General features: G+C 40.8%; 1 protein-coding gene across 5 annotated transcripts in view; it reads right to left on the reverse strand.

Annotated features, from left to right (window-relative positions):
- Positions 1 to 17,060, reverse strand: part of LOC126335075 (BMP-binding endothelial regulator protein) — a 643,298-nt gene that overhangs the window by 24,911 nt on the left and 601,327 nt on the right. For all 5 annotated transcript variants that reach the window (XM_049997957.1, XM_049997959.1, XM_049997960.1 and 2 more), the window contains 2 exons: positions 7,200 to 7,325; positions 4,271 to 4,430 (listed from right to left, as the gene is read on the reverse strand). In XM_049997957.1, the coding sequence (XP_049853914.1) occupies positions 4,271 to 4,430; positions 7,200 to 7,325 (286 nt within the window). The remainder of the gene's footprint in view (positions 1 to 4,270; positions 4,431 to 7,199; positions 7,326 to 17,060) is intronic.

Consider the following 17,060-nt stretch of genomic DNA (forward strand, 5'->3'; position numbering starts at 1 on the left):
ATAACAAGCTTTGAAAATTGCAGATTGGATTCAGGAGCCAAGTGGGCAATGTTTAGATTTAAGTATCTTTTATAGCCTATAAATTAAGGAGGGAAGGTCTCTCTTGCTATCCAGGTCTTGTTATCATTTTGTGTTGCGCCACAAGAGTTTTGTCTATTTCATTTTTATGGCTGCCATACTAAATGACAAGCAGAGGATAAACCCACATTCAAGAAAAGTTGTTTTAGCACTTTATATCATGTTATGGCAAACTCTACTAACTCCAGGTATTATAAGCTAGTATTCTATTTATCCATTGGTATTGGTTTCTCGGATAAACAGCCCTACTTTTGTCTTCTCCCCACTGATAGCTTGATGTCCTGTGTCTTCTCAAAGACACTTTAAATTTTGCAAGTACTTAACACGTTATTCCTACATTTTGATTCTAACCAGCCAGCAGGAGACCAAGTATTAGTAGGCTGAATTTCCTACTGTGATTTTATGCCACTTTTTGCACCTAGATAACTAGGTTCTGAGTTTAACATGGGGACCTGTTTGTCTATCAAGGGGAAGGCCTCAGACACGGCCAACCGATTCAGCTCAAATTTGGCAGGTCACTTTTGTACAACCTAAAACGAAGGAATCTAACATATTTTGGGTCAACACCCCCGCATTATCACGTTATTGAGAAAATCATCCCTAAAGGTTATGATGAGCAATCGACTCAAAATTGGAGGGATTGATAGATGATTATAAATAGAGCATTTTTCATCATCAGTTATAGGGTCCCAAATGCAAACTTTTCCAGAAATCGAGGAAAGAAATTACAACTGCCCCTTCTGTACCCACATGGTAAATGCTTTTCGCTGACCGCACTGATTATGCAGCGGACAAGACAACTGACTGGGAATCACCCGGGTAAGAATCTTGAAGAAACCTAGCGGATGTTATTCTTTTCATTTGTATTTTTCCATATCTCAATTGATAGGGATAGGAGTAAGTAAATCAATACGGAATGATAATAATAAGGTAAGCAAACTAATTTCCCAAACGCCTGAGTTAGTAAAGTATTAATCTTTTAAGCCTTGTCACATGAAAACAAGTCCGAGTAAGCGTGCTGTGAATTCCTCATGAGGGATCACAGATAGCCAATCGCATGACGCTTGTTTACAGCGAGGCTCGGGACAGAATGCACAAGGGGAGAGTTATGTTGTCCCAGTTGCCTCTTCGTCATATCATAGTTGTGAACCTGGAAGAGTGAAGGTGTCCAGCACGAGCCTTATAGAAGTCAATCGGAAACCATCATTAGGCTGTCACGAAACTCGCGGATACATGTAGTGATTTTTCCATCATTAATGGGCCGAATGAAATACGTTTTGTGAATGAATACAGTGTTCTTCCGTAAGTAACATATGACGAGTACTGTATGTAGTTTGCACTAATTAGCTCGTCTGTTTATGCCGTAGTAACTAGTTATTGTTTGTTGTGTCATATGTTTTAGGTGCATGATCTGAATAATGGGGTATGTACACCCTTCGACTAGCACTATAAATATAGTTGGGAGCCTGTCACAGACGATAGCAGGCGGGAAGTTACCGACGCTGTGTTTTGGTTTGTAAAAGTGTTGCAAGACAGATGCATTATCAATGCAGTACCGGAAGCAGGCAGCTCTGTTTCTCGGTGTTCCAGATTAATAGGAGTGGCTACCATCGAGCGGTATTTGTTGCTCATGAACAAAATGACGTTCATTGATACTGAAGTATTATACCATGAAGACAAAGCAGAAGGTGATTCAGTGGAAGATATCCCTACTAGTGAATCGCAAAATGGTCACAACACTTTGGAAATCTCTACGGCACTGGGAATATGTGCTTCATCTGTTCCCGGTGAGTATTACGAACCGGTTACTAACCGATTGAACTTTGTTTTACGTTTGCTGCATCATTATCTTGGGCAATAAATTTCAAATCGCAGTATAAAATTCGTCAATGGCGCATCACTAAATAAGTCTCTCATAAGGAGGTACAAAATATAGAACATACACAAAATTTGCGGCTCTTTTCAGCAGGCAAACGGCGTCACTTATGACCAGTTTCAATCGTGATCAACAGCGATCAAAAAAGGATGTGAGTATCAGGTGAACATTCAACGCACATTATCGCATAAGGGAGAAAAACGGTAGTAAAAACAAACTAACACATTTGTACATGGCGCAATATGCTATCACAGCTTCTGTAAAAGTGTTGCCTAAGGTTTTCCTGCGTTTACTAGAAACAAATATTACATTTGGTCCTCGGGTTATAGAAGAGGTCAATCATGTGACCGACTCATTGAAAAATGTTTACATTACCTGCTCCAAATCCAGGAAACTGATGAATGCGATTTACAGAACATTTCTTGAGAATGTTTTAAAACCACACGTTCCTGATAACAAGTTTTGTCTAATATTGGATTCCTGGAGTGCACAAATTAATACTACAATATATGACACAGTGTTAGTAGCTGGTGAGGGTCAGCGACGTGCACAGTACAAGTATTACTGCCAAACTGCACACCTGTGTGCCAACCGTGTGTTTATTTCTATCGCTAGGTTAAAAACTTTATTTTCTGGCTTCAGAACTGTGGTGTGCTTCTGGAAACCCAGCGGGAATTGCACAACTGCACGGATGCAATAGCTATTCACAGCATAATTCATAACCAACTTTCATCACCGATTTTTCAGGCACTGATATTGTATGCGTGGTATGCATCAAAATTAATTCCTGAAAAAGACATTTTTTTAAATGTAAACAAAGTTTGTTTTCCGCCGACTCTTCGGAAGGAACAGTGTAGCTGTCGAAAGATTGCATTCATTATATGTTCTTGGTGCCGTGAGTATATTTGTTTCGAATGTTTATATGACAAGTACCATCCATCTAGTTGTTCGAAGAAAAGTGAGGACACGTTACAGTGACTGGAAGAGCCATTGTAAAGTGACCTGGAGTAACATTTTAGTTGTTTACTATCCCAAGAGGTTTGGGAAATTTATTGGCCTACCTTATTATTATTATTCCTTATTGATTTACCTACCTTATTAACCCTCCTATTCCTATCAATTGAGATATGGAAAAATACAAATGAAAAAAGAACATGAGCTAGGTTTCTTTGTGCCTCAAACCCGGGTTCTGCGATACCCAGTCACTTACCTTGGTCACTGCGCTATTTTTTTAAAATCTCATTTTTGCTTTATTTGTTCGTTGCCACTGCTCGGGGCGGACGTCATAAGACATCTGTTTCAGTTCGTTGTTGATTGATTAACTCATTTTTTTTTTATTACAGTGGGAGCTAAACCTCTGACTGAACACGCTGAGCTCCCGTGCCGGCGCTATCGGTGCTGCTAGTGAGAAGCATTTACCATGTAGGTACAGAAGCGGCAGTTGTAGAAGTTTCTTACCTCAATTTCTGGAAGAGTATGCGTTTTCAGACCCTATACCTGATGATGAAAAATGCTCTATTTACAATGATCTATCAACCCCACCAGTTTTGAGCTGATTGCTTGTCATAACCTTTAGGGGTGATTTTCTTAAAAACATGGGGGTGTTGACCCAAAATATGTTAGATTCCTTCGTTTTAGGTTGTACACAAGTGACCTGTCAAATCTGAGCCGAATCGGTTGGCTGTGTCTGAGGCCTTCCCCTTGTAAGAATATTTGAAACTGCCCAGAGCAAAATTTGCATTCAGTGACCTAAACTGTGCTGTAGACTGGTAGCACTTAGCATTCCTTAGGTAATGGAATGTTTATCATGAGGAAATATATAACTCAAGCTGTAAAATAAATAATGTAGCTAACAAAATATGTAAGAAAGCAAGAAACTTGAAAAAGAAAAGCTTTTTAAAACATTATCATTGATTTTTTTTTTTTTTTTTGCATATAAACTTTTTTTGTCTGATGTGTTCTAAGCATATAAAATATTAATTTTTATGAAGCTCATAGATACATAATACCTTTAAGCTTAGGTTGTGTTGAAGAACAATTCAAATTTGCCTTTTCATTTTGTCATCAGAGACGTATCAATTAATAATGCCTTTGAGTTAAGTTTTCTTGAGAATGGCAGTAAACAATACTATTTGTTGACAGATACAATAAAAGAAAATAGGGAAAGGCAACCACTCACCTGTATTTGGAAGCTCTGTATCTAGATGCTGTAGTTTTTTTGTTGCCATTCTTTATTTTTGCTTATTGTTTTCTTTAAAATGAATGATCTGCTGCACATATTGAGCTCTAGAGCATGCAGTGTGTAGGGTTACTTACTTTCAACACAACGTGGGCAGCATTCATTGGCCTTGTGCTCCAGCTTGTAGTTGGGAGGACATGGGACATTTTGTTGAGGACACATCTGCATGACGCATCGCACCTGCCCCTGTCGGCATTCACATGAGTGGCATGGACCAGGCTGCCACACATCACCATCCTGATCAGGGCAAGAACAACTCAGCACATGTACCATTTTCCAAGTCGGCAAGAATATCTAGATATTGTCTGCTCATTTGATGGGGTAATTTAGTTACTATATTTTGACAGTATATAACATATTTGTTTATCATTTTAGTCATAAGCATATGAAAATAAGTACATAGGATTAAAATAATATGGAAAGTTCATCATGACTGCCCTCTATGGAAGTAATAGTTGTTAAAACCGATAAGAATTTGAAGAAAGGACATTAATTCTGATGCCTTGTGAAGCAAGGGTCATGAGGTAGGAATGGGAGGAACCCAAACCTATGGTCAGGTGGCATGTTAATTACCTGAAACAGCATTGTGGTAACATATTGACACAGATGTCTGAACAAATAGTGCCCATGTAATGGAAAGAGAGAAACTAACAGTTACTAACAAAGAGCTAGAGGGGCTGGCCAGTACTTACCTCAGCTCAGTACAGCCGATAGAAACACAAAAACAACCGAAAATTTAAGCTCCTAGCTTTCGGAATAAATGTTCCTTCATCAGGGAGGAGAGAGGGGAAAGAAAGGGAAGAAGGGAAAGTGGATTTAGTTACTCACAACCCAGGTTATGAAGCAACAGGGAAAGGAAAACAGGGAAGGTAGCAAGGATAGAGGCATGGTTGTCAGAGCCCTTCTTCCCTTTCTTTCCCCTCTCTCCTCCCTGATGAAGGAACATTTATTCCGAAAGCTAGGAACTTAAATTTTCGGTTGTTTTTTGTGTTTCTATCGGCTGTACTGAGCTGAGGTAAGTACTGGCCAGCCCCTCTAGCTCTTTGTTAGTAATTGTTTCACATCTTTATATGAGATTTTCCATTAATTAGTTAAACAAACAGTTAATAAGACTAGAGTATCACTTTAAAAACTGAGGGGGGAGGGGGATCATGGAACAGCAGCCACTAGAGTAAAATAGAAAGAAGAACTGGTGAAGAAAATGTAAGGAAACGTAAAAGAAAAACAGGAGACAGAATAAGGGGAAATGAAGAAGCTGATCTTTATAAGATAATCTCATGGACAAGTTAAGCTTTTGATATGTAACTTAATATTGTGGCATATGATTCATTCACATCATAATGTACATTTTGTAATCATATGAATAGGTTACAGGAAGCATGTCGAAATGTGTAACGTGTAACATAACTTCATTGGTATTGAACACAGCTAATGAGAAATGGGAGAATTTTAAAATTAGCATAATTTTCATTGTGTACCCAGTAATACTAGTTTTGAACAACATCTTTTTCAAACGACCAGTAGGTTTTTTCCCCTTCACTCCACTACTCACTGTTTCCTGATTAAAATTTAAAATTGTCTTGTCCTCTGATTTGTTGTAGATTCTTGTCTTTATATGTTTGGGGGATAGAGGGGGGGGGGGGGGGGGGGGAGGGGCAGAGGGGTTGAGCATGTAATTGTAAATGATTAGCAAGGAGCATAAAATTATCTTTATTACCTAGGGAATGTTCAAAATGATTATCTTTAAATAATTCTGATTTGCTGTATATGGGCATGACAATTTCATGGACATGCAGGGAGGGTTCTTTTAATAATTAAAGGCTTTTAAAGAACAGTTATCTTGGATGTATAGTATACATGTTCGTAATGATGGTTTCATGTAGTTTCATAATGAACAGCATGCCAGCTAAGTTTTCCCAAAACACAGTACCATACTTTATAACTGATTTGCAAATGATTATGTTACCCTATTTTCCATGTGTCAGTGTGTAAATTCAAATGCCTTTTTCTTTGATATATTGTGACAAGGAAAAGGTGTTTGAATTTATAAAATGCATAGCTGTAGAATTTATTAGTTAGATATCCAGCGTGTTATTCCCAGTCTAAATTCTTATCTGTATTTAACTGAGTCAGCTTCAGTAAAGTCTTGATTTTTATGGCTCAATTTAATTCCACAGCATTTTGACTGTTTGTTCTTGACCTGTACCATATGGGTTTTTGAGGTGTCATGGTCAACCTATTTAAATGAAAACATGTTTGTAGGCCTCTGAGTGGCAGGCAGCCTTGTCTGCCACCTCTAGTCCCTGCACGCTCTCCCAGGCAGCACTGCTTCCTCTTTTCCCACTCATACTGTGCATCCCTCCCTCTTCCCCATTCCACTGTGGGCTGTTGCTCCCATTCAGTGAGTTCAATTGCAGTCTGGCCTGAGCAGCCAGAGATAGCAGACATGTAAGTGAGGTGTGCTTGCTAGTGTGAATGAATGTGTGTTGTTCTTTTCTGATGAAAACTAAATATGTTAGTCTTTTTGTTGTGTATGTCTTCAACTCACTGTGTCTGTTCAGCCAATAATAACAAACACCAAGTACACATTATGTGCTGCAGCATCTGACACCAACTTGTGTGGTCAACTGGAAGCCAAATAGAATGAATATTTTCCTATGTCATTACATGCTGCAAATTATTTGCTGTTCGTGTTTGAAGTACTTCTTATCAGTTCAGCTTGGAATTAAAACATTTTGTAGTATTTTTCTAGGTATTATCAACAATCTTGGTTTGAATAATAACAACATGAATCAGGATAGATTGCTACTCGACACATAGAGCAAGCATTGAGCGGCAGACAGTTGCATTTAGAAGTAGACTAAGCTATCGGACAGAGTCATTCTTTGGGTTCCTTTACACACGCACAACTCTAACATACGTGACTACTGTTTACTCCTGGTAATGAGCAACTTGTGAGATTCTCTAAGCATTACAAGCTGTAATCCATTACAGGCTGTTACTTGCCTGTCGCGTGATGTTGCCAGCAGTGCACGAGGCGTGGCTGGGGAGTGTGAGGCGGCAGCGGCCACAGCAACGTCCTGGCGGGGGTGGCTCCTGGTTCTCTTCGGGGCAGTCCAGCACGGGACACACCTGCCAACATGATGCATGTGTACAGTTTGTAACAAATACCTCATCTACCACACCATATGTTGACTTGTGGGGAAAGCTAAACATATGACTGATATTGTGCAGTGTGCAGCTATTCCAAATAATGGAAAGATGCGTAAAAGCAGTAAATGAATTTCCTGTGTTATGTTTTTAAAGTCTACAATTAAAGTGACTGGTACATACAACATGGAATTAAGCAGTCATATGAAGAAACTCTTTAAACCAGGATCCATAAACAATCGCTCTATTTCTTTAGAATAACAAGTTATTAATGTGCCATATACTGCCATTCTTCTTGGGACATTCTGTATGTAGCTTAGTGTAGGTGGTGTGACAACAATAGCAAAACATATCTGAGCAAGTAAATAATCACGTTTTCTATGTGGTGGAAATATTTTTTTTTGTACAAACATTTTTTTGATTCTCAAAACTGCATATAATAAGTTGCATATCATATATTAGGTTAAAAATGTAGAAAAAGATTGTAATATACCATTTCTGGCCATCTGTAAGCTCGTTATTTTGGCTGTTGGAGATGCCAGAGCCAGTTTAGGAATCTGGCTTTGGCCAGACAGCAGATGGTGGGTCAACCTTTGTGTGTTGCGTCTAATGCTGTTTGTGCTTGGAGCCTATAAGGCTGACTTAAAGAATAGTGACTTCTCCATGAAGAGAGGTGTTTACCAGTAGATATCAGTATGAAATAATCTTGTGAAAAAGTCTAGGCAAGAAGCAGTACTTTGCTGAGAAATCTACTAGTGGGAGCACAAAATCACCAATGAAAATGTCTGTACATTTTGGTCCTGAAGTAGAATGGCTGAAGGGCCTAAATGTTAAAACAGTTCTGTGGCACACACTATGTATTTCACAAGATATGAGTTGATTCATGATCTAAGGAACATGTATAAATGTAATGTAATGTAATGTAATGTAACACTGCCAGTCCCGTGTTTGGGATGGAGGTGCTGTTTTAAAGAAATATTCCTGAAGATAGGAGTTAGGGCACCTTTGTGATGAATAAAGTCACTTTATTGAATACAGAAAGACTACGAGAATTCAGAAGTGCATTCCTGTACAGAAGCATTGATTCCTCTTCAGTCATTTTATGATCTGGTAGGCGAGTGTTGCGGTTTAGTGAGCTTGCTTGTGACATTACCATGTCTGTACACAGAAAATTGGAATTGTTTAAGGATAATTATTTTGATCATTCACACAGGAAATAAAGATAATTTTATGTTCTGTGCTAAACATTTATAATTACATCCTCAGCCCTCAACATATAAAGATAAAAACACTGCAAGAAATTGGAAGACAAGACAGTTTTAATCGTGAAGCAATGACTATTGGAATGAAGGGGGAAAATACTGGTAGGAACAAGCTTCCTGTCAGAGTGTGGAACCATCGAGGTGATGTTCAATAAAAGTGACAGAATAGGTTGGGGTCTAACTGAAGACAATACATTTGGTTCTGTGGAAACTTTAAGCGTGATGTCTTTGTGAGAGTATCTACCTACTGACTTTCAACTGTGATCCATTTTTCAGAGATTCCATGGCATCACACAGAACCTCACTCGCAGTCATGGTCAGAATCCTCGCATCGCGATGCACTGCTTGTGAGACAAATTATGTGATGCACTAATCCACAGATGTAATTGGGTCCACATTATTTCCCCAAATTGCTACACATGTAAAATCAGTTTAAGTAAGGGTTTGTGGCCTCTCTTTGATCCGCCAGTCGAGGTTGACTATCTAATGATTTCAGAGACAATAATTCCCAGTGGCCACCAAATAACTGTCAAACATGTTCCGAGATCAGGCCACTGGACAAGGAAATGTACACCACTAACAATTCATACGGCTCCTCCAACTGGATGCTAATACCTCCTGTCGATGAACTCCACAACAAAACAGAAACAATAGGCAAAACATCATACAAAAACGCCACACTCATATTTCCACAGAAATGAAAATAATTTATTGGCTTCAACGAAAAACTCTCCAATCCTTCACGTTAAATGAAACACCACTGTCTAGCGAGCTGCTTGATTCCACACCCTAGCTTGCGGTCTCTGCCTAACCAGCATGTATATGTTCGCTAAACGGCAACACTCTCCAAGAAAACAGGAAAAGTAAATTACTCTGTTGATCACAAGAGAATCACCTTCTCCCGACATCCGAAATTCACTACGAAAATACCACCTCCGATCCAGGCCGCACAAGACTTCTGCACCCAAGCGGTCCGCCGGCCAACCTCCTAGATTTCGCGAACACCAAACCACTCCATGAAATTATTTCAGATGTATGCGTTGCAGCCAGTCATAATCAAAAGCAGATTGTAGTAATTTTCATCGGCGATATACTGATCCTATTTATAGCCCTTCTGTAAGGTGCTGGTTTTTGCGATGACTTTTAAAAGTTCCTCTCCAAAGTATGTATCAAAACACTGGTCATCACGGGGAAATCAAGCGACCTCGACCTTCAGCCGGTCTTGTACGGCCGGACCACTGCCCGTTTACGCGAATTAGGGAAAGACCGGTCTATTTACTGCACTGGAGGAAACCTCTTTCCCTGGCGTGCAAACATCCACAGAAACGAGCAAACAGTCGTGCTCTGGAAGCGATACGTTAAAACTGTTATTGTGATTTGTCTTTGTGAAGATACTGCTATAAATCAAACTAGCAGTGAAAGCTTGTTTAAGGAATTTGTGTACTACTATCGTCAGATTACTCTTTGCTATTATCAGAATAAAGCGCTAACCCACAAGAGCTTTTCTGGGTTGCTGCGAGTTACATGTTTGGTTAAATTCGAAGACAAGAAAATACACTGAAGAACCAAAGAAACTGGTACAGGCATGCGTATTCAAATACAGAGCTAGGTATAAATGCAGAATACGGCGCTGCTGCCGGCAGAGACTATATACAAGAAATTGTTAGGTCGGTTCTTGCTACTACAATGGCAGTTTATCGAGATACAAGTGAGTCTGAACGTGGTGTTATAGTCGACGCTCGAGCGATGGGACACAGCATCTTCGAGGCAGCGATGAAACGGAGATTTTTCAGTACGACCATTACACGAGTGTACCGTGAATATAAGGAATCTGATATAACATTAAATCTCCGACATCGTTGCAGCCGGAAAGAGATCCTGAAAGAACTAGACCAACGACGACTGAAGAGAATCGTTCAACGGAACAGTAGTTCAACGCTTCCGTAAATTGCTGCATATTTCAATGCTGGGCCATCAACAAGTGGCATCGTGCGAACCATTCAACGAAACATCATCGTTATGGGCTTTTGGAGCGGAAGGTCCACTCGTGTAACCTTGATGGATGCAGGAGACAAAGCTTTACGCCTCGCTTGGACCTAACACCATCATTGGATTGTTGATGACTGGAAACATGTTACCTAGTCGGTCGGACGTGTCTCGTTTCGTGGGTGGACGTGTACGGGTACGGAGACGACCTCATGAATCCATGGACCCTGCACGTTAGCAGGGGACTGTTCAAGCTGATGGAGGCTCTGTAATGGTGTGGGGCGTGGGCAGTTGGAGTGATATGGGACCCCTGATACGTCTAGACAGGTGACACGCAAGTAAGCATTCGGCCTGATCACCTGCATCCATTCATGTCTGTTGTGCATTCCGTCGGACTTGGGGAATTTCAGCAGGAAAATGCGACGCCCCACACGTCCAGAAATGCTACAAAGTGGCTCCACGAACATTCTTCTGAGTTTAAACATATCCGCTGGCCACCAAACTCCCTAGAAATGAACATTATTGAGAATATCTGCGATGCCTTGCAGCATGCTATTCAGAACAGATCTCCACCCCATCGTACTCTTACAGATTTATGGACAGCCCTGCAGGATTCATGGTGTCAGTTCCCTCCAGCACTACTTGAGGCATTAGTCGAGTCCATGCCTCGTCGTTTTGCGGCACTTCTGCGTGCTCGCGGGGGCCCTACACCGTATTAGGTAGGTGTACGTTTCTTTGGCTCTTCTGTGTAAATACAGCAAGACAAAGTACAACAGCTAGTTGTAGTGGTACGCATGAAAGAACTTGTTACCAGCTTATGATGCATTCGAGGAAAACACCGACAGTGTTATTAGATTATTCCACACTAAATTCGTAATCAGAACCTTCTGTCGACCCCTTCAAATGTGGTACCTTATTTTCCCACGTTTAACCGAAGTTTTGTATGACGTAGTAACTAATGGATTAGACTACCGCAGCTATTGTGTTCGTTGGCTTCCCAAATTCCTATGATTCATTACCTGCGTCGTCCAACTAGCAACAGCCCCGGCCCATTCCACCGGACACGATTTGTCTGCCTTGCCAGGCTCCCGTGAGTGTTTCAACCAGTCCACAGACGTGATCTCAGACTTGCTTAATTCTTTAAATTCTGTTTTGTTTCCTCGAGCCTCACCCCGTTGCACTTGGCGCAAGGTGGTCTTGTATTTGGTCTTCACTACCCGATTCACGGCTTTTATGATACTTTTGAACGTACGAGTTTCTAGTAAACACGCCCAATTTACTAACTGAACTCCTTCGCATACTGGTTACTTCACTAAGCTGCATGTCGGATGCAATTCTGTCATTGTTTCCTCCAGTTTTGCATTCAGACAGCTTAATCCGTTGTCAGGTACTATTTAGTATTTCATTTTTTATCGTGGTAGAAACTTGTCTAGAAAATCAGGAATTCTCAAGAAAACTGAATTTTCTGGAAAACTCAGAGAAATCTCTGGGTATTCTGAAAGATTTGGGGAATTCTGGGAGACTAGGGTATTTGAAGTGTTTGTTGGCGGAAAGATTGTTCTAAATGATATTGTTGCAAATCGCTTTGCTTCGGAGACAATTGGTTGTGGAGTCGCGTATGGAGAGGTGAAGAAGTCCAATGAATTTTAGTAATTTTCTTGCTTGATCGCGGCTACCTCCAGCATGCGGCTCGTTATCATGTTTGGGTTGTCGGGCTCCAGGTCATTTTCCCGTTGTATAATTGTGAGTACGAAAGAACATAACGTCTGAGTAAGGATTTGGCACGTGGATTTGAATGTTTGAAAATGACAACCTGTAAGTCTTCGACTGTCATCATTTTTTTTTATTTTTATTATTATTAATAAATAACTACAAACCAAAGCGAACATGGTAATAATTTCAAAAATTTTCTGCGGCTGTGGTACTTGTACGAAGGAAAGTAATAGCTGCGAATTCGTCATTGGAATAAAAGCCATGGTAGTTTATTTAGTTTTATAACAGAAACATAAATAAGGATCTGAACTTGAAGGCGGATGTTTTGCAGACCAGTTTTGAACACTCAGGATTCGGTTGTTTTTCAACAATTTCAATGTAAAGCAGTAACTTGTGGAATTTTCTTACATTGTTGTGCTCGAAGTTAACAAAGACTATAATGTAAAGACAGAGCAATTTGAAATGCGATTCGTCATTACTCTCAAAGTCTACTGACACTACGTTCTAGGCACAAGAGCTCCAAGCGTGTTTCTGCGAGGATCTCTCATACAGCCGAGGTTGTCACGCAATGACCAGGAATGGCGACTAAGAACGGTAACGGGGGCATTTCCAGGGACGGGAAAACTTTATAACATCCAGAATTGTTGACAAAACTGTAAATCCTGACTGAACATTGATGCATCACTGATAAGTGACATGTAAACATTTCGTTCGCAGCCATAAAACGCAGAAAGTGAAACTCAGCATCCCTGTTTGTGAGGCTGGGGAGTAATGGCTTGCAAATTAAAATAGCAACTTCACACATATATGATCTACTATGTGTAAAAATATCATGTTAGGATAACACACCACTAGAGCCCTTTGGTATGGGTCGCGGCTATGAAAGGTTTACATGTGAAAATAATAGAACTGAAACCATATGTTAGTCCCGTATTCATGGTTTTTAAAGTCTCAGCTTTGAAAAAGATGTAAATGTACTACGTTTGTTTTTACTGTACAGATTTCATTCCTTTCCTGTCAAATATAAGACCGTAACAAGTAAGAGGGCAACGACAGACTATCAACTGACATGTCTGCCTGCGGAAAAAACGCTCCTGTCGGGGCACAAAAAAGACGAATGCGTCCCTCTTTAAAAGACTGCGACAGAAAAGTGGCGAACCAGATCCCTCAATTCTCAGTCCATCTTCCTCATCATATACTTTGCCATTCAACGTAATCGCACTCTTTCAACAAATAACATTCTAAACCATTTCGGCACGCCTTTCTTTGTAGTTAAGCCTTCATATTTAGCATCCTCTCGCGGACACTGTCTTTGTAAGTCCCTCACCTGCTGACTCCTTTTTCTTCCATTGATTTACAATATATCTCATTGCCACTCTCTCCTCTCTCACCTAGTCTCATGTTGTCGCTCTTTCCCATTGCCAGTGCCTCCAGCATACCTCGACATCTCCAAACTTTTGGGAGATCCAACTTATTTTTTCTACTGTACTCACTGCGTCCTCCATTGTACCTATGTGTTAAAGTTTGCCAATCTGGAAGGGTCCAGAACACCCCGCCCCCGTCTCGCCCCCCCCCCCCCCCCCCCTCGATCCTATGTATTGTCTCTGCTCATTTGTATTTTAATTTCCACTGTCTCCACTCTCTTTGGCTCCCACTGCTATTATCTACATCTACATCTACATGGATACTCTGCAAATCACATTTAAGTGCCTGGCAGAGGGTTCATCGAACCACCTTAACAATTTTCAATTATTTCAATCTCGTATAGCACGCGGAAAGAACGAACACCTATATCTTTCCGTACGAGCTCCGATTTCCCTTATTTTATCGTAGTGGTCGTTTCTCCCTATGTAGGTCGGTGTCAACAAAATATTTTCGCATTCGGAGGAGAAAGTTGGTGATTGGAATTCCGTGAGAAGATTCCGTCGCAACGAAAAACGCCTTTCTTTTAATGATGTCCATCCCAAATTCTGTATCATTTCTGTGACCCACTCTCCCATATTTCGCGATCATACAAAACGTGCTGCACTTCGTTGAACTTTTTCGATGTACTCCGTCAGTTCTATGTGGTAAGGTTCCCACACCGCGCAGCAGTTTTCTAAAAGAGGACGGGCAAGCGTAGTGTAGGCAGTCTCCATAGCAGGTCTGTTACATTTTCGAAGCGTCCTGCCAATAAAACGCAGTCTGAGTTAGCCTTCCCCACAACATTTTCTGTGTGTTCCTTCACATTTAAGTTGTTCGTAATTGTAATACCTAGGTACTTAGTTGAATTTACGGCTTTTAGATTAGACTGATTTATCGTATAACCGTAGTTTAACGAATTCCTTTTAGCACTCATGTGGATGACCTCACACTTTTAGTTATTTAGGGTCAACTGCCACTTTTCGCACCATTCCGATATTTCTTCTAAATCGTTTTGCAGTTTGTTTTGATCTTCTGATGACTTTATTAGTCGATAAACGGCAACGTCATCTGCAAACAACCTAAGACGGCTGCTCAAATTGTCTCCCAAATCGTTTATATAGATATCCGCCACACACCGTCAGGTGGCTTGCGGAGTACGGATGTAGATGTAGAAGGAACAGCAAAGGGCCTGTAACACTACCTTGGAGAACTCCAGAAATCACTTCTGTTTTACTCGATGACTTTCCGACAATTACTACGAACTGTAACCTCTCTAACAGGAAATCACAAATCCAGTCACATAACTGAGGTGGTATTCCATAAGCACGCAATTTCACTACAAGCCGCTTGTGTGGTACAGTGTCAAAAGCCTTTCGGAAATCCAGATATACGGAATCGATCTGAAATCCCTTGTCAATGGCACTCAACACTTCATGTGAATAAAGAGCTAGTTGTGTTTTACAGGAACGATGTTTTCTAAACCCATGTTCACTGTGTGTCAATAGACCGTTTTCTTCGAGACAATTCATAATGTTTGAACACAATATATGTTCCAAAATCCTGCTGCATACCGACGTTAACGATATGGCCCCGTAATTTACTCCTACTACCTTTCTTGAATATTGGTGTGATCTGTGCAACTTTCCAGTCTTTGGGTACGGATCTTTCGTCGAGCGAACGGTTGTATATGATTATTAAGTATGGAGCTAATGCATCAGCATACTCCGAAAGGAACCTGATTGGTATACTGTCTGGATCAGAACACTTGCTGTTATTAAGTGATTTCAGTTGCTTCACTACCCCGAGGATATTTACTTCTACGTTACTCATGTTGGCAAGTGTCCTTGATTCGAATTATGGAATATTTATTTCGTCTTCTTTTGTGAAGGCATTTCAGAAGGCTGTGTTTAGTAACTCTGCTTTGGCAGCACTGTCTCCGATAGTATCTCCATTGCTATCGCGTAGAGAAGGCATCGATTGTTTCTTCCTGCTAACATACTTCACATACAACCAGAATCTTTTTGGATTTTCTACCATATTTCGAGACAAAGTTTCATTGTGGAAACTGTTATAAGCATCTCGCATCGAATTCCGCGCTAAATTTTGAGCTTTTGTAAAAGATTGCCAATCTTGGAGAATTTGCGTCTGTTTAAATTTGGCATGTTTGTTTCGTTGTTCCTCCAACAGTGTTCCAACCGGTTTTGTGTACCAAGGAGGAGCAGCTCCTTCGTTTGTTAATTTATTTGGTATAAACCTCTCAATTGCTGCCGATACTATTTCTTTGAATTTAAGCCACATCTGGCCTACACTTACATTGTTAATTTGGAATGTTGGGGATTGTCTCTCAGGAAGGCGTCAAGTGAATTTTTATCTGCTTTTTTAATACGTATATTTTTCGCTTATTTTTGGAGGATTTGGGGATTACAATATTCAATCTCGCTACGGCAACCCTGTGTTCACTAATCCCTGTATCGTTTTTGATGCTCGTTATTAACTATGGATTATTTGTTGCTAAGAGGTCAAGTGTGTTTCCACAACCGTTTACTATTCGCGTGGGCTCATGAACTAAATGCTCGAAATAATTGTCAGAGAATGCGCTTAGCATAATTTCGGATGATATTTTATGCGTACCTCCGCAATTAAACATGTATTTTCGCCAACATATACAGGGTAAATTAAAGTCACCATCAACTACACTCCTGGAAATTGAAATAAGAACACCATGAATTCATAGTCCCAGGAAGGGGAAACTTTATTGACACATTCCTGGGGTCAGATACATCACATGTTCACACTGACAGAACCACAGGCACATAGACACAGGCAACAGAGCATGCACAATGTCGGCACTAGTACAGTGTATATCCACCTTTCGCAGCAATGCAGGCTGCTATTCTCCCATGGAGACGATCGTAGAGATGCTGGATGTAGTTCTGTGGAACGGCTTGCCATGCCATTTCCACCTGGCACCTCAGTTGGATCAGCGTTCGTGCTGGACGTGCAGACCGCGTGAGACGACGCTTCATCCAGTCCCAAACATGCTCAATGGGGGACAGATCCGGAGATCTTGCTGGCCAGGGTAGTTGACTTACACCTTCTAGAGCACGTTGGGTGGCACGGGATACATGCGGACGTGCACTGTCCTGTTGGAACAGCAAGTTCCCTTGCCGGTCTAGGAATGGTAGAACGATGGGTTCAATGACGGTTTGGATGTACCATGCACTGTTCAGTGTCCCCTCGACGATCACCAGAGGTGTACGGCCAGTGTAGGAGATCGCTCCCCACACCATGATGCCGGGTGTTGGCACTGTGTGCCTCGGTCGTATGCAGTCCTGATTGTGGCACTCACCTG

This window comes from Schistocerca gregaria, chromosome 2, assembly GCF_023897955.1.
Source record: "Schistocerca gregaria isolate iqSchGreg1 chromosome 2, iqSchGreg1.2, whole genome shotgun sequence".
NCBI classification, from domain to species: domain Eukaryota; kingdom Metazoa; phylum Arthropoda; class Insecta; order Orthoptera; family Acrididae; genus Schistocerca; species Schistocerca gregaria.